Source organism: Martes martes (genome assembly GCF_963455335.1).
Source record: "Martes martes genome assembly, chromosome: 2".
NCBI classification, from domain to species: Eukaryota; Metazoa; Chordata; class Mammalia; order Carnivora; family Mustelidae; genus Martes; species Martes martes.
Genome location: NC_137889.1, coordinates 140,313,294 through 140,339,495, shown reverse-complemented (window position 1 = coordinate 140,339,495; position 26,202 = coordinate 140,313,294). Strand labels below are relative to the sequence as shown.

General features: G+C 55.8%; 1 protein-coding gene across 1 annotated transcript in view; it reads right to left on the bottom strand.

Annotated features, from left to right (window-relative positions):
- Window positions 1-269: 269 nt before the first annotated feature.
- Window positions 270-26,202, bottom strand: part of CFAP99 (cilia and flagella associated protein 99) — a gene marked incomplete at both ends in the record, with an annotated part of 28,561 nt that continues 2,628 nt past the window's right edge. Inside the window, 14 exons of the mRNA XM_080796347.1 lie at window positions 270-386; window positions 509-686; window positions 2,427-2,632; window positions 3,486-3,637; window positions 3,809-3,950; window positions 10,455-10,659; window positions 11,429-11,517; window positions 11,688-11,759; window positions 12,807-12,881; window positions 13,032-13,112; window positions 14,550-14,727; window positions 15,820-15,932; window positions 17,464-17,558; window positions 18,386-18,530. Of these exons, the coding sequence (XP_080652473.1) occupies window positions 270-386; window positions 509-686; window positions 2,427-2,632; window positions 3,486-3,637; window positions 3,809-3,950; window positions 10,455-10,659; window positions 11,429-11,517; window positions 11,688-11,759; window positions 12,807-12,881; window positions 13,032-13,112; window positions 14,550-14,727; window positions 15,820-15,932; window positions 17,464-17,558; window positions 18,386-18,530 (1,848 nt within the window). The remainder of the gene's footprint in view (window positions 387-508; window positions 687-2,426; window positions 2,633-3,485; window positions 3,638-3,808; window positions 3,951-10,454; window positions 10,660-11,428; window positions 11,518-11,687; window positions 11,760-12,806; window positions 12,882-13,031; window positions 13,113-14,549; window positions 14,728-15,819; window positions 15,933-17,463; window positions 17,559-18,385; window positions 18,531-26,202) is intronic.

Below are 26,202 nucleotides of genomic sequence, written 5' to 3'. Positions count from 1 at the left end.
ATTTAGCATATAAAGTACAGGACACCATAAATTCGAATTGCAGATAAAAGCGGATACTTTTATTTAGTGTGTTTGTACCACGCAGTAACTGGGCGCCTTGCATCTTGTCCGGCAGCCCTGTTCTGGGCGGTGGGGGTAGGGGGGACACGGGGCGGCGGGGGGCTTGCAGCTGGGCGCGCGGGCGGGGAGGAGGAGGCGCACTGCGCGTTTCGCACGTTCAGCTGGGCGGGCTGCGCGGGCTGCGCGGGGTCTGGGGTCGCCCGCCCGGCTCAGGCGGCCTCCAGGCGGCGCCCGTGCCTGGCGGCCGAGGTGCTCAACTGCAGCGCTCGCAGCCGGCGCTCGCGGCTTTGCTGCAGATCCCGCCAGTGCTGCTCCTCCAGGTGCGCCTGCGGACGCGCCCCGGGAGAGGTCGGCGCGGGCCGGGGTCGCCCCCACTGCCCCTGCGCCGGGTCCACGACCTCCCGCCATCACTGTGCGCCCAGGCGCCCCGCGCGCTCCCAGAGCTCACCCATGCCTTAGTGCGCGCGGGGCGCGGCGCCGCCGGCGGCGCCGGCACCGGCTTCAGGGTTGCCTGCTTGCGGCGGCGCTCCGCCACCTTCTCCTCGACCTTGCGCTGCAGCTCCAGCACGCGCTCGTCCTGGGAGGGCACCCCCGGGGCCGCAGAGCGGGCTTTCTTCTCCTCCCACCTGAGCGGGCGACAGGGCGGGCTGAGCAGGGGCCCCAAACGGAGGTTAACGGGAGTGTTTCAGGTGCAGGGGGGAGAGTGTCTCCAAGGACCGCTGGGGTGCCGTCCAAGGACCGCTAATGGTGCCCAGCACCATTACCTTTTTGCTATTTGCACTTAACGTTTTAAGAATGTAACTTTGTCTATTAGCTACGGAAGTATTTGGAGCAAAGAAGTGAAAACCCTCTTTCATCTTGCGCTTTCCTTGCCACTCTCTCGCCTAGAGGCAATCCCTGCTAACAGCTTTGCAAATCTCTACCATACTAGGATATTTTTCCTTCCAAAATGAAGTCTCATTCTACAGACTGCTCCCCCATGGCTTTGGGTTAAGTGCACATCCCGGCCCCGCCAGTAAGACTGCCCACGAAAATGGTCCCGGTGAATCAATGCCCTGAGGTCTGGCTGCTCGCAGAAGGCTCCAGGAGCTTCCTTAGCAGGTTTGGATCCTTGCAGTCTCCCTGACACCAGCCAGGCTGCACGTGGGTTCCATCAGGCTGAGTCTGGAAGTGGTGAGGTCTCCCAGGTGCCTGACACCTTGGGGACCTGCTGAGTGGCCAGCCAGCCCTGCCCCACAGTTGTCATGGGGCCTCCTCAAATTGTAACCAGAGCAGCAGTCGCTCAGGATCAATAGTGATGGATTTTGTGACTGTCCTCCCTTCTGCCCACCCCGCCCCAGTTACACACTGTCTCTGGAGCCCTGGGTGCCAGGGCCTGAACCAGGCTATGCTGTGACAGGGCTAAGTGCCACCTGACTCTTGGGGGGGGTGACACCAACCCGTGCCTGACCACCCTGCCACGGGACAGACTCGTGGGCCTGGAAAAGCCACCATGGTGTTCCCAAAACAAAAGGGATGCGTGTGCACGTGCTCTCCATTAAAAGAGAGAAGTATGGGGTACCTGGGTGGCTCAGTGGGTTAAGCCTCTGCCTTCAATTCAGGTCATGACCACACAGTCCTGGGATCGAGCATCAAATTGGGCTCTCTGTTCTGTGGGGAGCCTGCTTCCCCCTCTCTCTCTGCCTGCCTCTCTGCCTACTTGTGATCTCTCTCTCTCTCTGTCAAGTAAGTAGGTAAAATCTTTAAAAAAAATCTTTTAAAAAATAAAAGACAGAAGTCAAGTCGAGATGCTTGACAATCAAATGCTGTGTGTGAATCTCACCCAGGTTTTGGTTTTAAAAGGAAAAAAACAATTATAGCACACAATCTTTTAAAAACTATAGCCAACAGTCTTGAGACCTAGAGAAACATGAACATGGAGTGGATATTTAGATGATGGGAATTTTCGTTGAATTTTCTAGTTATATCATTGTGCTGTGTAATATAGGACCATGTCTTTCCTTCAGAAGATGGCCTCTGAAGTGTTCAGGAGTGAAGAGTGTCTGATGCCTGCAACTACTTCCAGATGGTTCTTCAGGAACAGGTAAGTAGCTAGCTAGATGGAACACACGCAAAGGCCCTACTTGTGGCCTGCATGCGATCATTTTGCATCCAAGCCCTCACTGCACGATTTTGTCACCATTTTTGTACGTCTGCAAATGATCTAATAAAACAGTAGGAGTGGGAGAAGCTACTGGAAGGAAACTGCAGGAGGGTGCTCTGTTGTGCAGGGAGAGCCTGCGGGGGAGAGGGGTGGTGGGGGAGGCAGAGGCAGGCACGCCTTGTTCCTGCCAGAGTTGCCCGCCCCGAGGACCAGCAGTACGTACCTCAGGGCCGCAGACCTGCCCATGGCCGCGCGGCACAGCAAGATCTGCTCCACCTTATTCTGCAGTTCTTGGCTTCTCAAGCGCTTGCCCTGGATGATCTGGTCTCGCTTCTCTTCCTCTTCTCGCCGCTGGCTCTCCTTGAGCAGGGCCAGCCGCTCTCGAAGCTCCACCACAGACATCTCCCCTTCCAGGCCATACCCAGGGATCTGCGGGGTGAAGGGGAGAACCGAAATGGGGTTCCAGGCCCGTGCTCAGACTGTACAGCCGTCTCCTGTGCCCTGACCGGTCCCCTGCCCCGGCACTGGTGCCCCTCCCCCATGTTCCATCAGTCTGGCCCCTATGCCCAGGAGACCTCTTCCCTCTGCTCAGTAGCAGCTGTGTAACATGTCTGCCACTCAGCCTCTCCAGCCTGGGCCCCCCTCTTGTGACTGCACAGCTCAGCTGGGTGCCCTGTAGGCCCCACTGTTGTGGGAGGGCCCAAACGGAGCTCACTGCATCTCCCCAAGCTCACTGCTGTCTCCCCAAGCCAGATCCTGGGGGCCTGAGCAGAGTGCCCTCTGGACTTCCCGTGTGCCCCGGGATCAGGCCAGGTTCACAGACCAGCAGCCATGGCCCTTCCGGGCCTGCTCCCACCTCACCAGATGCCAGCCTGGCCTCTCCTGGTGCCTCTCACACAGGCTTCTGAGCCCCAGTGCTCTCTTCTCAGCCTCCCCGCCTCCAGCCGTTGTGCACCTGCACTCCCCCTACGCTGCGCTTTCCACCCGGGCCAGGGAGTCCTGGGGCCTCCTTCAACAGGAAGCCCATCTTGTGAAGCCTAACTTGCCCACTCCCAGGGCCCCTGGCCTCTGGTCACCAGAGGTTGCAGAGGTCTCGCCTACAGGACCATGAACCCTTGGGCCCGCCCTAGGCAGGGCAACCATAGCATTCAGTGCCGGGTGCACTTCAGCTCAGGGCCAGACCCCCATTGGTCTCGGTGGGACTTGTGGACACGCCCTCCCATGGCCATGCCAGGTGCAGCAGGACATGTGGAGGCTCGGCTAGGACCCGCCCTCTCCTCACCTGGGTCAGGTCCACGAGCTTGCCCTTGCGCACAGGCTGGGTCTCCAGGGCTCGAAGTTGGGAGATGAGCTCACAGCGCCGCTTCTGCTCCTCCTTGGCTGTCTCTGCGCTGCGCTGCAGCAGCTCCCTGCTCTCCTCCATCACCTCCTGAACTTTGGGGCCAAGCAGGGTGCCAAGGGGGTTGGAGGGGGGTTGCCCCACCCCAGCCTTCCCTGGAGGGCAGTGAGATTCTCGCCAACCACGGCGGCTCCCTTGGGGCTGGAAGCCGGCTGGGGGCGTGCAGAGCTGGGCGCAGCCTTGTGGTACCTCGCCCCCCACCGTACCTGTCTGCCTCCGGTCCTTCAGGAGCTTCATCTGTACCAGCTTGATGTTCTTCTGCGCCTCTGTCACCTGCTCCACCAGCTCCTTCATGGACTTTTCCTCCTGGAGGCGCCTCTCAGCGCACTGCTGCAGCAGCTCCGCCGTCTGCTCGGACAACCGACCTGGCACGGTCAGAGCCAGAGGTGCCCCCCAGAGCAGGCCTGTGTCTCCTGCTCTGTCCCTGCCCCAGGAACGGCATGAGGTCCGGGGAGCAGAACCAGCCCCTGACCCCCAGTCACCTTGGAACCCGGATCTAAGCTCCTCAGCTCCTGGGAGTCCCCTGGAGGTCAGGGGAGTTTCCACCTCATCTCCTCCCTTCCTCCACTGTGGCCCTGGGGAAAACAAGTCAGAGCCACTGGGTTTGCCCCAAAGCCCACCCACCCCTGGATGCCAGGTGAGAGAGGTGGGTTCTCATTGGTTGGAAGCCCTGGGGAGCACAGGACTTGCCAGCCCTCCGGGCAGCCTCAGGCTCCTGTCCTATGAGCCCCCAGGTATGTCCTGTTGGTCATCCCGCTCTCTTCTTTCTCACAGTGCCTCATTAGGGCAGAGTCTTAAACAACGGGACAGGGGGTGGTTTTGCCACTTGGACGCACGTGACTGGCACCCTCCTGTGTGTTCAGGGACTTCTCGCCTCTTTGGCTCCATGCTGCATTCATTTGCCTTGCACTGTGGTCTCCTGGACTGTAGCTGGCTTATTTTTGCAGCTGTATGTTTTGGGGACTATATCACAAAGCTTTCATCCATTCTACTGTGGATGGACATTCAGATTGCTTCTGGCTTGGTGCTATGGTGAATAATTCAGAACACTGTTTTTAGTCCTCAAGACACTGCAAGGCACAGCGTGGGGTTTACACCTCCTGTCACTGGCCCAGGGAAGCCATGGAGTGAGCCAACTCCCAGCTCTGGCTGCCTGTGCAATGGGGAGCTCATCTTTAGCTGCACAGTAAGATGGAGTCACCCTGCAGGCAGCTTGGACTTCAGGCTTAGAGATGGGGCATGAAGCAATCTTTCCGTAAAACAGTTTGCTGGCATGCATCAAAGATGGCTCTTGACCAACCTTTTCGATTTAGACCATAGAGTTAGAAGTGCTCACAAGGCAGAAGGACAGAGGGCAGGCAGAGGGATACAGGAGCCCACCTGGAAGAGCTCCCAAAAGCCAAAGCTTGCAGCAAATACTGTCCCGTTGGGTGATAACACAAAGTGTAAAACAACTATGCATGAGTCCCCACTGAAAGAAGTAATCGAATAAATAAGTAAGTGAGGGAGAGGAGAGGAGTCCTCCGCGCAGAGGAATTCTCTGTAGGCACCCCTTTCTGAGTGTGGGCTTTGCTTACAGACCCCGTTCTGTGGAGTACCGAATGGTGGGGGAGATGATGGCAGCGGAGAGAACTGACAGGCACGACCTTGACCCACCGCCCCAGTCTCACCATGAGAAGAACATCAGACACATTCCTGCCAAGGGGCAGTCCACAGAATACCTGACCAGCCCTCCTCCAAACTGCCAAGGTCATAAAAAACAAGGTAAGTATTAGAAACTGTCACAGCCAAGAAGAGTCTGAGACATGACCTTTAAATGTAATGTGGGGTCCTGGGATAAGAAAAGGGTATTTGTGAGGGGGAAAATGAGCTGAAATCTTAAGGAAGTGTGGAGTTTAGTGAAGAGTCATGTACCAGTGTTGGCTACTTAGCTGTGACAAATATCCCATGGTGCATTGGGCCAGTGTCTCCCCCCCCCCCTTCACATCTGCCTGGAACCTCAGAATGTGATCTTATGTCCAAGTAGGTGAGGATGCAAGGAAGGACCCTCCCCGAGGAGCTTAGCAGAGAGCGTGGCCCCACTGCCACTTTGCTTGACCTTGGACCTGGGGCCTCTGGAACTGTGATCTGAGCCCTCCACACTGTGGGGCTTTGTTGTGGCAGCCCTGGAGACCTGGTGTGGTGTTGGAAGATGTCACCATCAGGACAGCTGGGTGGTAGGACATGGGAACACCCTGCACTATATTGGCAACTTTTCTGTAACTCTTAAAACTGTTCCAAAATAAAAAGCGTATTTTTAAAAGTGCTTTCAAAAACTTGGTAATAAGTGGGAAAATGCTCGTGTGGAAATAGGAGATGAAAAGAGGCAGGCTACTGAAATCTGCGAGGGGTCTTACATCATGTGAGTAAACTATGGACAAAGGTTGAGAGAACTGTGGGTGAGGAGGCCTGCCCAGCAGGGTCCCCAGGCCCCCAGCAGAGCCGCATCTCAGGGATAGCACAGACACAGCTGGGAGGGAGGACAAGAAGCAGTGTCTCCTGGCTTTCCCTGCAACAAGGGGGTGGGCAGCATAGGACCAAGCACAAGACCGAAGCTTGGGAGGAAGACACACAGGATTTGGAGCACCTGGGTGACTCAGTCAGTTAAGTGTCTGCCTTCAGCTCAGGTCATGATCCCGGGGTCCTGGGATCGAGCCCCTCATTGGGATCTTTGCTAAGTGGGGAGTCTGCTTCTCCCTCTCCCCCTGCCCATCTCCCTTCTTGTGCTCTCTCTCTGTCTCAGATAAATCAATAAAATCTTAATTTAAAAAAAAGACACACAAGACTAAGTGTCGTCTCTACCTGAACCAGCTTTGCTACCTTAGGCCCTGCCAGTCTTTGCTGGTGAGTGAAGACAGGGGTACCCACCTCCTCAGCCCCTCCAGGGCAGGTGGTGGGAAAGACTCCCGTGGGCCAGGCCATAGCAGTGGAACCTCTGACCAGCTGAGGCAAAAGTTACAGTTAATGCTGTAAGAGTCATGATCCAACATGAACCATACAAGAGGAATTAAAATCCCTTTCTCTTCGAATATTTAGTGCTGACTAATCTGCCTAATTTATTTATTTAAAACATATTGGTCATGTAAATACATGTAACCGGGCATTCCAGGATGGGGAGGGAAGCCAAATGGGTTGGAAGTGTCAGAGGAGACCACACGGCAACCTGCCTTCCACCCCACCCAGCGGTAGCAAGAGTGGTGTCTTTGGAGGCCTGGTGGAATGGAGACACTCCTGACATGCTTGCCAGTGGAGGCCAAATGGAAAGCAGATATAAGGTACTCCCAATGATATTGAAAATAGTAAAACAATAAAGAAAAATCAATAAAACAAAAAGCTGGCTTTGAAAAGATTGATGAAATTGACAAATCTCTAGCAAGACTTGCAGAAGAAAAGTAAAAAGGCACAAACCTACCAATATCAAGAATGAAAGAAGTTATATTCCTATAGATCCTATAGACACTAAAAAAAGGATGATAATAAGATATTATAAACAACTCTATATGCATAAATTTGACAACTTAATGAAATGGGCAAATTCCTTAAAAAAACACAAATGACCACAACTTACTTACCCGTTATGAAGCAGATCATTTGCAGAGCTCTGTAACTTTCGTGGAAATTAAATTTGTAATTTGAAAGCTTTCAAAAAACAAATCTCCAGGCTTAGATGATTTCAGCAGAGAATTTTGCAAAATGTGAAAGAATTGACACCAATTCTATACAATCTCCCCCAGAAAATAAAAGAGGAACGAATACCTCCCAATTCATCTTATGAAACTGGTATGACCCTGATACTGAGACCAGACAAAGTCAGTACAAGGAAGAAAACCACAGACTAACATCCTACGTGAAACTATATGCAGAAACAGTGGAACAAAATAAAAATAGTGGCAAAGAGAATCAGCATGTGGACAAAGAATTATATCCCATAACCAAGTGGGGTTTATGGTAGAGATGAGAAGCTGGTTCAATATTTAAAACTCCATCATGTGACGAAGAAGTCATCACTTTGTTATGAATCTACTACTTTCACAGCCCAAAGAAGAAAAGTACATGGTCATATCCATTGATGCAGAAGAGCATTTGATTCAAATCAGCACATTTTCATAATAAAAACTTGTGGAACTTCATCAACTTGATGGAGAGTACGTCCACAAAAACTTACATCCAACATCAGTAATTCACAGTGAAAGACTGATTTCCCCTGATATCATGAACTAGACACAAATGTATGCTCTCATTCTTAGCTGGTACAGTCCTGGAAGTTCTAGCCAGTGCAATAAGCCAGAAGAGCAAACAATAGAAATGCAGGTCAGAAATAAAGACATGAACAGTTCTTTACAGATGACATGATGGTCTACATAGAAAATCCCAAGGAATCTACAACAAAATTCATTGTTTGATCTAAAAACGTAATAAGGGAGGTCAGCAAGGTCACAAGATACAAGATCAATTCACGAAAGTCAATTACATTTTAATACATGGACACCAGAATTAAAAGTACAATATCACTTAAAATTTCTCAAAAAAGTAAAAGAAATACTTAAGCACAAATCTAACAGAATTATGTACAGGACTTGGATACTAAAAACTAGACAAGGGGTGCCTGGGTGGCTCAATGGGTTAAAGCCTCTGCCTTTGGCTCAGGTCATGATCTCAGGGTCCTGGGATCGAGCCCCGCATCGGGCTCTCTGCTCAGCAGGGAGTCTGCTTCCCACCCCCGCCTGCCTCTCTGCCTGCTTGTGATCTCTCTCTCTTTCAAATAAATAAATAAATAAATAAATATTCTTTAAAAACTAGACAAAAGAAAAGATTTAAGTAAATGGAGAGATGTAGTGTGTTCATGGATTGGAAGACTGAAATGGTTGGCCATGAAAGTGGGTCCAGATCTCAGACCGTGTACCAGAATAATCTTCAAGTGGATTCAAGATCCAGACGTAAAAATGAAATGCAAATACTAGAGAACACATGGCAGTAAGAACAAGAATGAACTGTTGGGACTACATCAGACTAAAAGATTTCAGCACAGCACAACCAACCAAATGAAAAGGCCACATATGCAGTGGGAGAAAGCATTTGCAAACCATATATCCCATAAAGGGTTAACATCCAAAAGTACACAAGGTACTCATATAACTCAATAACAACAACAAAAAAAAGCCAAATACCCCAACTAAAAAATGGGCAGAGAACGTGAACATGCTCACCGGTCAGGATGGCTGTCGTAACACAGTCAAAAGACAGCAAGCATCAGGGAGAATGCAGAGGAAAGGGGACCCTTGGGCCCTTCGGTGGGAGTGCAAATTGGTGCAGCCATTACAGAAAACAGTATTTTAATTTTTCCTCAAAAAATTAAAAATAGAATTATCAGTTAAAAAAAAAAGATTCTATTTATTTGAGAGAGGGAGGGAGAAAAAATCTGAAGCAGACGCCACGCTGAGCCACAGAGCCCGACGTGGCGCTCGATCTCACCATGCTGTTAGTGACCTGAGCTGAAATCAGGAGTCGGACGCTTCACTGACTGAGCCCCCCTGGCACCCCTGTCCCATCACACACCTTAAACACACGAGTCTCACTCGTCAATCACGTCTCAGTAAAGCTGTGAGAAAATGGACAAAACCTACAAAGAGTTGGTTCACAGAAGTCACAGGAGTGGGTGTTAATACACGAAAACATGCTCAGCCCCATACCTCACAGATGACAGTCACGTCAGCCCTGCATTGAGATGTCATGTCGCAGCCACGGGCTTGGGACAAATCTCTGACGTCAGTACAGTGTACTGACGGTGTACTGGTCCTGGGGCCCAGACCCTCGCACACCACCTGCAGCAGGCGATGCGGCCTCTCTGATGAGACCGCGTGGCCCGGACAACGTGGACACGGCCACAAAGCAAAAGCCCTGTGTTCCGTTACTTCCTGACTTAGCGACATCCCCTCGAGTTCACCTTGAGAGTCTCCCTCCTCTGACCCCAGAAGCTTGCTCGGAGGCCACACTGATGTAGTGTGGAAGGGAAGAAGGAGGGAAGAAGTGTGTGTGGGCAAGTGAACACATTCGCTTCGAAGGAATCACAAGAGATTGTCCAGAAATTAAGGGAAATAAGAGCTGAGGAAGTAGGTGGAAATGGGTGCCGAAGAAGGGACGTTTCTCTGAGTCTATTGTTCATACCGTTTTGACTTCGTATTTGCAAGAAAGGAAACTAAAAAGGAAGGAGAAATAAACCCTGACATCTAACAGAAACAGACACAGACAAGTTCATCAGAAAGGCGTTCAGGTGACGGCAGGTCCTCAGGGACACATGTCTGAGGAGCCCACGCCACTCGGAGGCCGTCTGTAAGGAACAGGCTTTCAGGGAAACACAGGTGGGGGCCCCCACCGAGGTGGCCTGTCCAAGCAGGAGGATGACCCCAGATCGATATGTCTACAGCTTCTGACATGGTAACGTGGATGCCCACAGACCCTCCTACGGGAGAAGACACCAGATGCCAAAGTGCCACGTGTTGGTTTTCCAGAAGTTTCCGCCAGCACTTCAGGTCTTCCTTCAGTGTGGATGTGAGGGCCAAGTGACCCCGCTGGTCGGGGTGGAGATGTCTGGGCCAGAAGAGCTGGCCCGACAGTGCGCTCAGAGAGCCTGGTGGTGTCTTGGTGGGAGGGACAAACCACACACATGATGGGGCTTGGGAGAAAATGACCCGGGGTGGGCCTGTAGGCGCAACCCCAGGAGAAGCCAGGACCCCGGCTCTCGACAGCCCACCAGCTCCCAGGAGTCAGACAGGCCCGCCGGCCGGCCCCAGCTCCCCTGCAAGGCTAAGTCACCTCCTCCTTCTTCTGGTCGGCCTTCTGCTTGTTCTCCTGCGTGACGTGCTGCCGGGCCAGGATGGCCTCCTCTCGGCTCAGCTTGCCCAGCAGCCGCCGGCACTCGCCCGCAGTCAGCTCCTCCTCCCGGTCCTTTGCCTGCATCTTCTTCTGCCACTCGAGGAACTCAGAGAAGTCCCCGGCCCCATCCACAAGCTGATCCACCCTTGGGAAAGGGGGCAAGAGGTGGGGCTTGGGTCCCCCCCCAGGTCAGGGCGTATGCTGGCTACCGCCAGGACACCACAGGCACCCCTGGGGACAGTGGCCCTCACAGGTGTGGAGCGCTCTTCACCCAGCACCAACCTCATCATGACCCGCCCGCTGTCCACCTGTCCCTGTCCTGTGCATCCAGTCTTCAGCCACTTGTTTGTCTACTCACCGGACTGCTGACCTTCCCCAGCACCAACCTCATCATGACCCGCCCGCTGTCCACCTGTCCCTGTCCTGTGCATCCAGTCTTCAGCCACTTGTTTGTCTACTCACCGGACTGCTGACCTTCCCCTCGTCCACCTGTCTGTCTGTTGGCCACCTCCAGTCCACCCATCTGTCTGTCAGCCATCCCTCTGTCCACTTGTCTATCCTCTCATCCGTCTGGGTGACCACCCAAACTCCCACCCACAGCCCAGCCCATGGGGTAAGTATAGGGGGTCTGCTGTGCTGGTGGTCTGTGGGGGAGAGGAGCATCAGGACGGGGTCTGAGAAGGAGGTGACTCATGAGAGAGGTTTGGGCTGGGATAGCTTTCTGCTAAGTCCCCTTCTGTCCCATCCATCTCCCTCACTGAGCCGGATTCTCTTCCTTGGATACAGCTGTGACCCCAACACCGGCCGGCTTGCGGACCCCACCAAAGCACCACAGCTACTGGGCCCCGTCTTCTCCCAGAAGAGCCCTGCCCTGCCCCCTCCTCCGCAGGGGGGTGAGGAGCGGCCGCCCCCACCTCTGCAGCTCTTTCTCCACCTGCCGCTGGTACAGAGACCCTTCTCGGAGGATGGCAGCCGTGTTCAGCTTGACCGGGACCTCACTGGGCTGCAGGAGAGAGGATGGTGAGGAGAGACTCGGGGCAGCAAGTGTCCCCTTGCCCTCCATACTTGCCCTTGCCTCCGAGCCCCTGGGCACAAAACAGGCCAGGAGGTGGGTGTCCAGGGACTGGGGACCAGTGCCCGTGCCCACCTGGACCAATCAGGAGCACCCCTCACCTTGTAGAAGGTCAGCTTTGAGGTCTTCACGATTTGGGGCATGAGCCGGAGCTGCAGTTTCTTCTTAGAGGCCTGGAGAAGTCAGCGCCTGGTATCTGTGCCTGCCATGGGCCCTTAAATGCACCCTGGGCAGGTGATGGGCCCTACACCCCGGGAGGGCCAGCACTCTCCTCTCTGTCCCAAGCCCAGCTGCCCACCATGTGTTCCCAGCCCACCCAGACATGTGTGTCCCCCAGGGCAGCACCTCTGTCCTCCAGTGCCCTCTCCAGCCTCTCTAGGGTGTTGGACCTCCCAGATGGGGACAGGGAAGGAGTGGGCCTGCCAGGCCTGGGGGCAGTGGTTCCCAGTCAGGGGAGCTTGGCCCCCCAGGGCTCGGGACCCATTCCCCCAGCTGCTCCCCCGGGCTGGCTTCCACAACCTTTCCTGGCAGCCCCCCAAGTTTGCTCTCCACCTGCTGTAGCTGCTCTGTGGCCACCTAGGATGGGCCCCACAGCCCCAGTGTGCAGAGCCATGGGTCAACGGGCACCCCCTGGGAACCCAGCTATCACCCCCACTCCCCTGCCTGCCCCAGGTGCTTATGGGGACAAGAGCACCTCCGTGTGGCTCAGTTGCCGCGAGGGTCGGGGGGCACGGTGAGAAGGGCAGGGCGGTCCCAGCTCCTGGCAGCCACCGAGAACAGGCCTTCCTTGTCCTGCTCCCTTTACTTTTCCCTTATTGACAAACATACCAGGAGTTTTGTTATTCCTACAGAGGTAGTAAGTACTCAGTATGGAAATCTGGGGACACCCAGAGAGCGCCGAGGACATGCTCCCACCGAGGTCTGGAGGGGTGTCTGCACCTGTACCCTCAGGCTGCACTCAACTTGGCTCTGGGATCGGGGAGGGGTGGGAGCAGCACCGTCCCAGCGTCCCAGCCAGGAGCGGGGCAGAGCCCCCGGGAGCACTGTCCCAGTCCCAGCCCTGGGGAGCACTTTCCCAGCCGTGTGGGGAGCCTGCCCCTCTGTGAGCTGCTGGAGGAGCTAAAGGAGGGGTTCACGGTGTGGCCGCTGACAGGGCATGGGGAGCAATGTTCTTGTGCCACCGTGAAGACTGACCTAGGGTGTGCAGGGCTGGGGGTTACCTGCATCGGAGGCTCCCCCCGGGACCGGGGCACTGCACACCGCATCTCCTCAACGTTCGCCTGCAGCAGCAGCTCCTGCAAACAGCCCCATGTGGCTCTGGCCCCAGTGGCCACCAGTCAGAAGGGACGAGGGCACTCTCCCTCCGCCTTCCCTTCCCCAACACTCTGCACAGACCACCCCCCCAGAGGGTTCTAGGAAGGCAGGTCTCAGGGCAGGCTCCTCACCTCGGCCTTCCAGCGATTAAACCTCTTGGCCATCTCCAACAGCTGCTGCTCCTTGGGCGGCTGGTAGGTGCTCCTGGGGACCTGGTGGGATGGTGGGAGAGGAGCCTGCTGTCAGCGGCTGCAGTCTGGAGGGGAGCGTAGAGGTGCCCGGCCATGGCCAGCTGGCTACGGGTGCGGGAGGGGCAGGGCTAGAAGGGAAGCTGCTGAGCTCTGACTGGGATTCCCTGGGTGCTGATGAGGGGAGGGAGAGAAGGGAAGGACGTCAGGCCCACAGCAAGAAGGAAGGTGGCCGAGCGTAGCGCCCAGGCCCAGGAGACAATGGAGGAGCAGGCAGGTGACTGGGTGGCCAGGGGACAAGGGAGGAGGCCGGGAGGGGCAGTTGAGGCCAGGAGAGTGTCACAGAGCCCAGAAAAATGAGTGTCCTGGAGCCCAGGGAAGGGGAGGGGAAGGGACCTGAGAAGTCTCCGTTGGGTCTGGTCACAGGGAACCTCACCAGCCTGCAGGGGGCAGTGTCCATGGGGGGTGGGGCAGGGACAGCCCAGAAAGCCCTGAGCTCCAGACCATCACTCTTGGCCCTCTGCCCTGTGTGTCTAAGGAGCATCCAACTACTCGAGGGACTTGACCCAGGTGAGGGGTTTACAGAAAGTTTCTCTGCACAGACAAGCTGCAGTGACCTAAGGGTGGTGGAAGTGGGCTGGGACCCTGGGGCCCCCCAGCACCACCCCCTTACCCTCCACACAGTCCTCAACTCTGTGAGGAAACCAGATTGGTTCCAGGAAGCCGAGTCACCACAGGTGCTTGGGGCAGGGATCACCGCACCCTGATCAGGGGATCGGCTCAAGGGGAGGCATGCCACCTGAGCGGGTCGTGGAGTTCTTGGCCCTACATGTCCTCTCATGGCCTGGATGGTTCACTACAATGATGGACGTTTGCCCAAAGATAAAGGGGACCCGCAGAAGCAAAGCTAGAACGCTGATCCAACCAGAGGCAGCCAATTCTCTGCAGTCTAACCCAGATAGAGCTTTTTCCTGTTATTTGCAATACAAAGCATCCCGACTGGCAGGACAGGTCAGCAAGATAGGGAGAGGGAGAAGAGGAGGGAGGGGATGAGGGGCTAGGCAGAGGGGACAGATGTGCAAAGGCGCTGGGGCGGGGACAGGCCCATCTGACTGGGGTCACACAGATAGATGTTATTGCTGGCCTGCGGCCTGGAGAGCACAGAAGAGAATCTGGGGATTCATGCTGCACTGTGTGAGATGTAACGGGGAGGGAGAGGTATCCTGCAACAGGCTGCAAGTCCCCAGTCCAGAAGAGCCTGAGCCCCATGGTCCCCCAGCCTCATTTCATGTCCCTGACCAGACCTCAGTATGTGGAGCCCAGGAATCTACTGGGCAGGCTCTGGGTTGGCAGGAGGGGTCATCAATCACTCTTAGTCTGGACCAGAGTATCCTCAGCCCTGGGGAGAGTCAGCCGGCCCCTGGCTCACAGCCTGTGCCCACGGCAAACGCCTGCACTTACTGGTTTTGACTTGGCCACGACAGGGACTGGCTCGGGGACCGGAATGGCGCGGGGCCGGGGGACAGTCAGGTTGAACTCCTTGGGCTCTGTGACCTTGGCCTTGGTCTTTGAAAGAGGGAGATGATTGGCCATCACTTCCTCCAGCTGGTGGATCAGCTCCTGGACCTCCGGCTGCCATCTTAAAGGCAAAGGTGGGAGCAGCCGCTTACGGTCACTTGCAAAGCAGGTCAACGAGGGCGTGGTCCTTGGGATCCAAAGGATGCCCCCAAGCGCCCGGGGTCTACCTTGGGGTGGGGTGATAATGGCTCCAACGCTGGCACTGTACCAGCCCCTCCCAGAGTCACACAGCAGGTGGAGAAGCAGGGTCCGCAGCCCTGTGTTCCCAAGCCACGCTGGTGAGCGAGTGAATGGGGAGCTGGAGGGATGGGGCCAGAGTGAACCTCACTGCGGGGGTCCAGCGATCTGAAGAGGAGCAGCAGTAGGGATATGGAGCTAATCTGGGCCACCACATGGCCCAGGGGACAGAGGCCAGGGCAACCTGGAGAGTGCTGGAAAGTTCTTGGAGCTGTGCTGTTGGTGACAGCTAGAGAAGGTCGGGGCGGGGATGTCCCGGAGCAAGGTTTGGGCAGGGCATTGCCTACACCACCAGCCTGGCCTGTGGAGCTCCCTTGAGGGCAGGCATCATGCCTTGGATAGCTCCTGCCCCCGCTTGAGGACTGCGGCCCCCAGAGGAAGGAAGGGCCTGTCCGAGGACCAACAGGGAGTGGGGTCTCCCCGGGTCTAGGAACGGTAGGGCTGCATGGGGCTGGGGGCAGGGGGCGGGGTACCCTGGAAGCAGGCTGACCCAGAGGTAGCTCTCAGGCCCTGCAGTCCAGGCGCCTGCTGGCAGCCCTGTGGACGGACGGTGAATCCAGCCTGGCTGGGACTGAGGACTCTGAGGTCTTTCTTCCGGGACAGGGTAGATCCAGGCCCCAGGGCCAGTTTCCTTCCCACAGGACTTCTGCCTCCCCTGGCTTATACCTAAGGTGGTCTGCTTGTCCCAAACAGTCTCTCCGGCCCCAGGAAGACAAGGTGGACCCCCCCCCCCAGGCCCTATCAGAAGGGAAGCCATGAGGGGCAGCTTTACTCTGCTCCCCATGCTGGTGCTTCTGAGGGTCCTGGCCTGCACCTATGAAACCAGCATCTGCCCAAGCCTGTCAGGGTACATGGGGACAGGCAGTGAGGGTGGCTTTGTGGGGTGGGCTGCAGGGAGGCCCCCAGCGTGGCCCACCTCATCAGGGGGTCAATCCAGTTCTCTCTCACATGGGCGGTCTCATAGATGAGGCTCCACTCATCCTTGATCCATGAGCACAGGTTTAAGGGGTTGAAGAAGAACCCGAGGAACTGAGGGAGAAACAGGAACCACTGGGGTGGTCCTGGGTCCCCAACCCCCCCAACCTGGGCCCCAACCCCCCATGTCCCCTCCCACAGAAAGCCAGCATCCAGAGGGTGGGTGTGGCTAACATACCATGAGAGGAGACCTAGGCAGGAAGCCCCTCAGGACAGACGCTCTCTCCCCATAACAGAGACAGATGTCTGACCCCTGCCCTCCTCCGCTCTGGGGAGCTGCCCCTCACCGTATGGGCTTCTGCACACGGTATCTGGGCATTTGGTGCAGCCCACCCCAGTCCTTGGCCCCAGCCAAGCAGGGCCCACCCCCGCTGGTGGGGACCCTGTGCTTGAGCCAGCTGCCCAGGACCTGCACGGCCCACCCTCCACTTTTTTTTTGTTTTTTTTAAGATTTTATTTATTTGACAGAGAGAGAGAGATCACAAGTAGGCAGAGAGGCAGGCAGAGAGGAGGGGAAGCAGGATCCCCGATGAGCAGAGAGCTCCACGTGGGGCTTGATCCCAGGACCCTGGGATCATGACCTTAGCTGAAGGCAGAGGCTTTAACCCACTGAGCCACCCAGGCGCCCCGCACCCCCCACTTCTGGAGAGTTCTTGGTGGGGACAGATGAACAGTGGTCTGCCTCCCTCACCCCCACTCCATGGGCTCCAGAATTCAAGAACGGAGTTGCCCTGTTTTCTGCAGTCTGCCTCTGCTCGCCCAGGGCAGTGATGGTGGTGAGCCCCAGGAGTGAGCTGCCCACCCCGGCCCTCAAGGGATTGAGGATGTGTGCCCTGGGATGGCTCGGACCCCACCGCAGCAGGAATTTCCAGCGGCTGGGGGCTCCTAACGGCTGCATTCCAGTCATGGCCCTGAAGTGTAACAGTTCTGGTTCTAGAAGACACAGCACAGTTTAGCTTCTCAGGGGAGGTTGGCTATCTTGGGGAGCTGGAGGCTTTTGCAGAGCCGGCTGGCTGTTGCTTGGGGAGGCCGTGGCCCCAGGAGGAGCCATCTGCCCTGCTGAGATGAAGCTCAGGCCCTAGCCCTTGGTGAAGGGATTGCCATGCCCTGCTGGGGGGCTTCTCTGTCAGGGGGTCCTCCAAGCTGAAGCTGCACTCCAGCTTGGAGGGCCTTGTCTAGTCAGGGGACCACTCCAGACCACTCAAGCCAGGCTCCGCAAAACCAGCTGGAAGGGGAGGCCACATGCTGCAGTCCCCAGGGAGAGCTTCATGGACAAGGAAACAGGACGTCTCTGTCTGGTCACTGCTCACTGCACTGTGAGCGGTGGGCCTTGGGGACAGGTCATTTACTGGGGGCGGGCCAGGCAGCACAAGAGTTGTGTGTCAGCATTGGCCTTTGGCTCAGGTTATGATCTCAGGGTCCCAGGATCGAGACCCGCATCAGGCTCCCTGCTCAGCGGGGAGTCTGCTTCTCCCTCTGCCTGCTTCTCCCCCTGCTTGTGTGCACACGCTCTCTCTCTCTCAGTCAAATAAACAAAATCTTAAAAGAACAAGGCGGAGACATAAAGTGGGTGCAGGGGCCGCACCTTGTGCATTTTGTCCACAGGCTGGGCCCTCACGATGTCACAGAAGAGCTGAAAGCCAAGCTCCTGCAGCTGGAACATGGCCAGGTAGCAGATCACTAAGGAGACAGGGCTGGTGAACATGGGGCCGACCCTGGGGGGTCCTCCCCCCATGCCCCCTAGCACTGGATCTTGGGGGAGTCAGCCAGAGGCCAGGGCCTGACAGGTGCACCAAAGGCCCCAGGCCCCACCACTGTCAGAGCGGCCGCTCCACCTGGCAGCCCGGGAAAATGACGGGATGACAGGATTGCAAAAATGAGGTCGTGTCACACTGGTGAGCGTGCCACAGCGTCCGCCCCACTTCCACACACATTAACTCCTCTGATGAGTTCTCAGAAATGCCTGAAGGCCCCCGGGTAGAAGTAAAATCATTCTGGATTTTTGTTTGTTAATTCTGAGAGACCAAGTAGCCTCGAACCAACTGGAACTTGAACTCCCTGGGCCAGGTGAGGGCCATCCTCGGGACTGTTGGTTACACCAACGGCTAGGTGGGCCAGCAATGCGCAGTGGATTCTAGCGGAGTGTCGGGGGTATGGGTGGGGCCCAGGAGCCAGCTCTGGACCTGACCTCCGGCCACCAAGCTCAGCCCCCCAGCACCCCTCAGTCCCCATGCCCTGTCCCCCGGGACAGGAGCCCTGTGCTCTTCAATAAACCTGGCGTCTGTGTCCGTTTCTGTCAGGTGGACCCTGGCCTGTGCACTCACGGGCATCCCCGAGGACCCCGTGAGTTGAGGGCCCATGGGAGACCCCAGAAAGCAGGAGTGCCGTGGAAACAGCAGGAACCTGAGGAGGGTCCGTGCACTCCAACTTCCCCAGGTCATCACTGCTGCTTCGAGTCTGGGGCCCTTGTCACAAGGGCTGCAGGCCTGGCCCGCAGGGACACCTACCCTGGAAGAGGCTGTAGTCAGCCTGTGGGCACAACCATCCGGCCCGCACGTAGAAGGCGTCCACCACCACAGCCAGCAGCTTCCGGTACTCGAGGCACCCAGACAGCAGCTCCAAAATGAATGCCTGCTTCTGGGGGCTCAGAGTCTAGGAGAGAAATAGCTGGAGGGGGCCACAGGCCAGGGTCAGGAGCCCCTCTGTACAGGGGAAGAGCTCAGCCAGGGTACCGCCCCCATAGCTGTGGGCAGAGCCTCCCACCCAGAGGGTCCGCCCACCTCAGGATGGGGGCAAAGAAATAAACATGGAAATGATGCATTAAAACGAATGCCCCCAAAGGACAAATGTGTGATTTCACGAATGGGAGGTCCCTGGAGAAGTCAGACTCCCAAGACAGAAAAGCAGGATGCTGGGGGCTGGGGGTGGGGATGGGCAGCTGGGGCTTCATGAGGATGGTTTCCGCTGGGGATGGGTGGGGACGGCTGCAAAAGGTGAAGATACTTTAGTGCCGCTGACCCTTGTGTTTAACATGGTTAAGATGGTGAAGTCTGCTTCACGTGTGTCTCACCACAATAAGAAAGACGAAGAAGCTCTTGTAAAGGTTAAAAAAGTAACCCCCAGAGAAATAAGAAAATGGTAAGGCAGCCTCTGGGGAACTTGTTGGGTATGCAGACCAGATGGGAATTACCAGTAACGGGGGCAGAGGGGACAGACTGTACCTGGTGGGGGGTCAGGCTGGGGAGACTACAACATCTCCCAGTTGGTAACCTGTGTTTGCATGCGCTTATTCAAAAAAGGAATTGAGCTTTTGAAAATAAGAAGAATGAAAAAGGACGTCCAGGACTGCCCGCATGGCCGCACGAAGGCCTGGCATGGGGGAGGGGAGCAGGTGCTGAAGAGCCTTTCCTGCAAGAAGTCTGGGAACACGTTTCAGGCACCTTATACCCACTACCCCACCACCATGCCCTTCAGCCCAGCAATCACATTTCTGGCAATGGAAGGTAACTATCCAAAATGCAGGAGATGCCCACACACAAGAAAAGTTCAGGGCATTTGAGAAGAAAACTTTTTCAAGCGTTGTCCCCCCATCATCTGCTTTGTTCTCAATTTGGAACGTTGGTGCTTTCTGCCTGTGTCCGGCTGGCCTCTGTCACCCGGCTCTCCCGTGCCCTAACTGAGCCTGCTGGGAAGTCGGCCTCGCACGGTTTACATGGAAAGACAAAATGTTTTCCGTCGGTGCTGGAACGTATGTTCAGCTTTTCCACTTTGTAAGAAAGAAAAATAATCCTGTATCATCCTTGAACGTACGTCCAAGCTTTTCCACTTTAGAGGAAAAAAAAAATCCAGTATCGTCCTGTGCTGTGAAGTTTAGACTAGTTCATACATGTTGTATTAAACCTGCCATGTAGGGCGCCTGGGTGGCTCAGTGGGTTAAAGCCTCTGCCTTTGGCTCAGGTCATGGTCCCAGGGTCCCGGGATCAAGCCCCACATCAGGCTCTCTGCTCACCAGGGAGCCTGCTCCTCCCTCTCTCTCTGCCTGCCTCTACCTACTTGTGATCTCTGTCTGTCAAATGAATAAATAAAATCTTTAAAAACAAAAAACGGAAAAACCTGCCATGTCAATTGTAATGTGATGTCAATTGTAATGTGAAGATTTTGTGAGCACTACGCTGCTTGGGATGCCTAAAGGTATCTGGCCGTATAGGAAAGAAGTGCAGGGCAAGGGGAAAGGGTAGGAGCCTACATGTCAGTGGCGGGAGTCGCTGTCTCCTGTGGGGTGGGGATGGCAAGGCTGCCATGCCATGATGCCCTGCAGAACTGAGAATGCGGCCCCAAGACCGGTCCTGCAGGATGAAGTCCAAGTTCAGACCAGCCCCCTACAGGTGCAAAGCACATCAAAACAAACTCACCTGCAGGGTACCTGGGTGGCTCAGTAGTTTAAAGCCTCTACCTTCAGCTCGTCATGATCCCAGGGTCCTGGGATCAAGCCCTGTATTGGGCTCTCTGCTCAGCAGGGAGCCTGCTTCCCTCTCTCTGCCTGCTTCTCTGCCTACTTGTGATCTCTATCTGATAAATAAATAAAATTAAAAAAAAGAAAGTTTTTTTGGGGGGCCAATCTATTAGATACATTTTGGTATCTCGTTGTTTTAGTTTGAATTTTTTTCTTGTCAGTGAAATTTTCCTGTTTATCGGACATTTATTTGTACTTCTGTGAATTACCAATTTACATTCTTGGCTAACTTTTTATTGGGACAATATTTTTCTTAATCATTTTTATAAGCTCTTTCTTTTCTTTTCTTTTCTTTTTTTAAAGATTTTATTTGACAGAGAGAGACTCAGCGAGAGAGGGAACACTAGCAAGGGGAGTGGGAGAGGGAGAAACAGGCTTCCTGTTGAACAGGCAGCCCAATGCGGGGCTTGATCCCAGGACCCTGGGATCATGACCTGAGCCGAAGGCAGACACTTAACAACTGAGCCACCCAGGTGCCCCATGAGCTCCTTATATAGTGAGGCAAAAAATGTGCGCGCTATTATGATAGTTATTTTTCTGAGTTTGTAATTTGTCCTTTAACTTTATATAAAATATTTTTTGGCACACAGAGGTTTCTCTCATTTTTTGGGGGGGGAGGGTCAAATCTGTCTTTTCCTTCATGGGTTCTTCCTGTTTTCATGCTAAGAAAACAGAAATGAGACGGCCTGAGGGCTCCTGGACAAGCCACAGGACCTTGGAGAGTCTGTGTCCCCACAGGTGTGCGCGGGACATCTGGTTGTTGTTTTGGCAACAGTGTCATTCCCACTGGTACCACGGGGGCTGGAAGCCCAGGGACCTGTTCTTCAGGGGGCTCTGCACCCAAGTTTGGTCCTGCCCTTACAGGAGGGACAGCACAGCAAGGGAGACGACGTGTCTCTTCCTGCCCCATTGGAGGTGACGCAGCCCCAGGCCGCTCCAGACTGGAGCTCTGAGCTTGAGAACCACCGTACTAAATCCATGGCCCCTCTCAGTGCCTGGACAGGTCCCTGGAAGCAATGTTCTCACACTCATATTTCCTGCCAGCAGCCTGGCTCACGGGCTCCGTTGCAGGCTCCTTGTCTCAGGGCCCATCCCTCCCACCCAGTTTCTTCACTGTCTGCATGCAGCCCTTGGGGCCCCTCACCCAGCCAACCCTCCCTGGACTCCAGAAAGCTCTGTCTGCTCCTGGTCCTCCCCTCACTTGTCTGTCTGTGGCCATGCAATAGGCTGGTCTCCTGGGCTTTGCCCAAACCTGCCCCTTCCCAGCCTTCCCAACCAAACACTCTCAGCTGTTAAGAAGAAACCCCCGATGGCTCCCTCTGCTCCCACCCAATGCCTCAGGGGCGGCTAAGGGAGCCAAGCTGCTTTCTGGCTTCTCCTCTTGCTTGTCCTCTATTTCCAACATGGCCACCAAGCAATTCTTTTAAAATGGAAGTGACATCATGTCTGTCCCTCTTTAGAACCTTCCAGAAGGAGTCCTTATCGTAGCCAGTGAGGCTTCCTCTGAGTCCGTACCCAACCCTGGCCCCACTCCAGCCAGGCCTCCCTCTGCTTCTCTGGCATGTAGGATGTCCCCTCGGGGCCTCCGCACTGGCTGTTCCCTCTGCCTGCAATGCTCCTCCTTGAGCACTTGCTCCTTCACTCCCAGCAGGAGTGCTCAGGTACTACCTGACCTGGGAGGTGTCCCAGACCCCACCACAGTCAGATGTCGGCCAGCCCCCTTGCCCCTGCGCATACTGGCAGTTGATCGCCTGTCCCTGCGAAAATGTCACCCGGTGCTCATGAGAGCAGGAACACAATGTCCTGTCTCTGTGGGCCATGGTAGGGACCCAGAGACCTCGCTGAGCAGAGGCTGGGTGCAGAGCGGGGTCTCCAGCCAGCCAGGCTTCTGCGTCAGTTTCCCTGCACGGTCCCCTGACCCCTGGGCTGTGCCCACACTGGGCATTCATTGTCGGAGAAAGCCCGAGGAAGCCGGGGGCGGCCCCGCTGGCAGGCAAGAGAGCAGTGAGTCAGCTGGGCTGGAGCGAGGCTGATGACTCTGCAGGACGCCTGCCTCTGAGGCTCAGACAACAGTGACTCTGCTTCTCATTCATTACATCTGTGTTTGGGAAGCGGGAGTCTGTATTTTTAATAAGGTCAGAGCCTTGAGCCTGCGCCTGGAAGTCCTCATGCCATTAGGCCCCAGGCAAGGAGGTCAGGCAGGGCTGCACAGGGCCCAGGGGTCCTGGAAGATGCAGAGCCAAGCAGTAAATGACACCCTGGCCCATGGGCTAGGCTGGGCCCAGGGCCAGGTCCTTGCCCCCAGGGAACCCAGCTGGTCACAGAGGGGAGACTGAGGCCTGGTGGGGTGACATGGGTAAGAGGCCGCTGAGCTCCAGACCAGGTCCTTCTGGCTGGGCCGGCGGAGGGTTGCTGGGACTGGGTTGGCTGAGCCGACCGGGCTTTTCCTGAAAGGAGGTAGGGCCAGGCTGAGTTGCAGAGAGGGCCCCAGTACCAGAGCTTACCCTTAACCCCAAGCTAGCCTTGGTCACAGAATCTAGAGGGTGGTAGCCATCCAGGAGACACAGTGTTGTGATACCATTTTAGGCCTCGGTCCAGTTCAGGACTTCCAAGTCCACGGCCCCCAGTTGGCCCCCAGGGAGGTCAGCAAGCCCTTGGATAAGAGTTTCATGGACAGTCCTGGGAGGGGACCAGGCCTGGGGGGCAGAGGACCCAGAGGCCTGCAAGCCTGCCCATGTTCCACCATCACCAGCTGCCTCCTGCAGGAGTTCCCAGACCGGCTTGCCTGCCGGCACCACAAAGTTAGGGCAGGTCGAGACCAGGGTCCAGGGCAGGAAAAGGGCCTGGGTACAGATTTCAGCATGTGGCAGAATACATAGGAGCCCTGGTCATCAGTGATGCCAAGACCGAAGCCAGGGAGAAGAGCAGAGCGAGAACGTTGGGGCTGCCCGATGTCGGCACAACCCCTTCTCCCTTTCTGCTGTCCAGTAGAAGAATGCTATCTCATTGCGGATGGTGTGCTCAGCCCAAATTTTTTCCAGCCCCCTGCTGATGGAGCCATGTAATAAAGGGCTTTAATCAATGAGATTTAATGGCAGATTGCCCGGTGTAGCCTCCAAGAAGGCTCTTAGAAACTTAGGCAGATTCACCTGGCACCTGCCTTGTGCTGTTTGCCTCTCTCCTCTTCTTACCTGGGATATGGATGCAATGCTGGAGGCAGGGCAGGTGTTTTGTGACTGCAAGATAGAGGTACATTCTAAGGAGCGCCAAGCAGAGAGGAAGGAGAACGCATTCCTAATGGCACCAGGGAGCCGCTGAGCCCACCCTAGACTGCCTGTCTGCAGACTGCTTCCTACGTGAGCAAAGATACCTCTAATTTCTTCAAGCCATTGCTTTCCAGGATTGTCTCATAGTCCAACACTGTTTCCCAAAAGATACATGTTCAAGCAGATAGTTCAGACACAGAAACACATACTGTTTCAAAACTGAAATAAGAGAGATGTTGATTAGAACTACCCTGAGCCCCTTTCCCACCTATTTGGCAACAATGAAACCAGCTGCCAGCGCAGTGTGTAAACCGGGCTGGAGGGGAACAGACATTCCCTGCCTGCAGAGGACACGGTCAGCTGGCTGTGTCTAGAGAGCTCACCAGGGCCCACTCTCTCTCATGGAGAAGCTGCCTCTTCTGGGACATGACCCCAGCTGCAGAGGCCCAGGCACACCCGTCAGCCCCGTGGTGCTTCTCACCCTGAAATACCAGAAAGGACCTCCAAGCCCATCGGCCGGAGATGGCTGCGTGATGGTCACAACCGGCAGGAGGATGTTCTTGCATCCACACACACGGAACAAGCTCCCGGGGAAGCTTCAGGGCCAACGGCCAAGTGCAGGACTGTGGGACCAGGGGCTACCAACGGCTAAAACTGTCCGAAAATTTTATACAAAAGTGATACTGTTTTTTATATGTAAAAGATACCATGTAGATGTAATTTTTGACACATGTAGTGTCTCTGCGAGAGAGGCCTTCACGGTCTCTGGAAGGAACTGCAGGATACTGGTCTCTGCTTGTCTCCCAGGAGGGCCAGTTGGGGAGGGAGAACCTTCCCTCACCAATGGATACAATTTTGGACCTTTTGGGTTTTGGATATTTGATGTCAATAAAGGAGGCACTGAAACTCAAACAAAAATGATTTCCTGAGCCCAGGCCTCCTGTGAAGCTACCGACCAGAAGAATGAGAACTGCGTTCTGGGACGTGGCCTCTGGCACCTGCTGCCTCCCCGGCAAGGACACGGCTGGTGATTTCAGGCCCCTGGCCCCTGCCTTCCCCCCTACCTTCCTGCATGAGCTTCCTCCCCTTCCCCTTGCTACCCTCCCCAGCACCTCTCTCCCTGGCTGGGGGTGCTGGGCTGGGTGCTCAGCTGGGCCTCTCCCTGCCCCACCTCACCCCTGCACTGTCAGACTGAACAGCTGTCCAGTGCCTCTATTGCCAGCCCTGTGTTGACCTTTCCCTTCTCCTGCTCAGGACTCACCTGCCTGTCTGTCCTTGCCCACCGGCTGCCACGATGGCCCCGGGGTCCAAGCTTCTATGCACTCAGGCCCCACTGGGCCACCGCACCCACATAGCACCTGCCACAGGTCAGGATTCCGCTGTCCCTGGCTCATGCAGACCCCTCTGCCCAGCGGATCCCCATTCTCTGCAACCTCCCACCCCTCAGGTGCTCACTCTCAAAGCCAGACCCTTGTTGGAGGCTGCTGAGACCTCATGGGCTCTGTGGAGGCCCCATGCTGTCTGCTCTGCCCAGCATGCCCCCACCTGTGTCCCGAAGGCCCAGGTTGACTCTCTGGAGTTTCCTATGCCCACCTGTCCAGGCTGGTGGCCCAGCCGTCATGCCAGCTGGCCATGTGGGGTTCTGGGAGTGTGCAGGAGGGGATGGAATAGCTCAAGGCAAGACCTAGAGAGTACCGCCCCCCAGCATCCATCCCCCTACAGGAAACTTTCAAGTCCACCCACCATCGTGGTGCTCTAATGATGCCCGTTCCCAAGTGACATTAACATTGGGGGGGTCAGAGCTGGGAGCACAGGGCGGGCAGAGGGTGGAGGGAGGAGCTCTTCCTCATTCCCGTCCCACCCTGAGGGCCTGTCCAGGGAGCACAGGAGAACCAGGCTTTCTGGCCAGCGCAGGACACCTGCTGGCAGCATGCCTGGTTGCTGGCACCATCACCCTTGTCCCCACCAGTCCCTGCTTCCCTTCTCCAGCTCCAGCTGGTTCCTCCATATCGCTCTCAGGCCACTCTGGAGACTGGTGCCTGGACAGGCTCAGCCCCATGTCTCAGCACCACATGTGTGAAGCGGTGACGGATCCCTGTGTGATCTATAGATCGATCTGCAGAGAGGAAGTCAGTGCACCCTTCCCCCAGCCCACAAGTCCCTGGACCTTTCCCTACCCTTCCAGCCAGGCTCCATCTGACCACCTCAGGTGCGCTCCTCTCCACCTGGTCCCCAGAGCCCAGCATTCCGGCAGCCACCCTGAGTGTGCCAACCTGGCCCCTATGTCCTTGGCATCCCTCAGCAGGCTCCCTGTCTGTGCAAATGTCCTGGGGCTGCTTAACAAATTGCCACCCACTTTGCAGCTGAAAACAATAGGAATGACAGAATTCCAAAAGTGAGATGTTGGGAGGTCGGTCCCTTCTTGGGGACCAGAGGGAGAGTCCATGCCGTGTTTCTCCCCTGCTGTGGGTGGTTTCAACCGTCCCAGTATCCATAGCTCATAGATGTATCACTAAACTCTGCCTCTGAGGTTACATGGACTTCT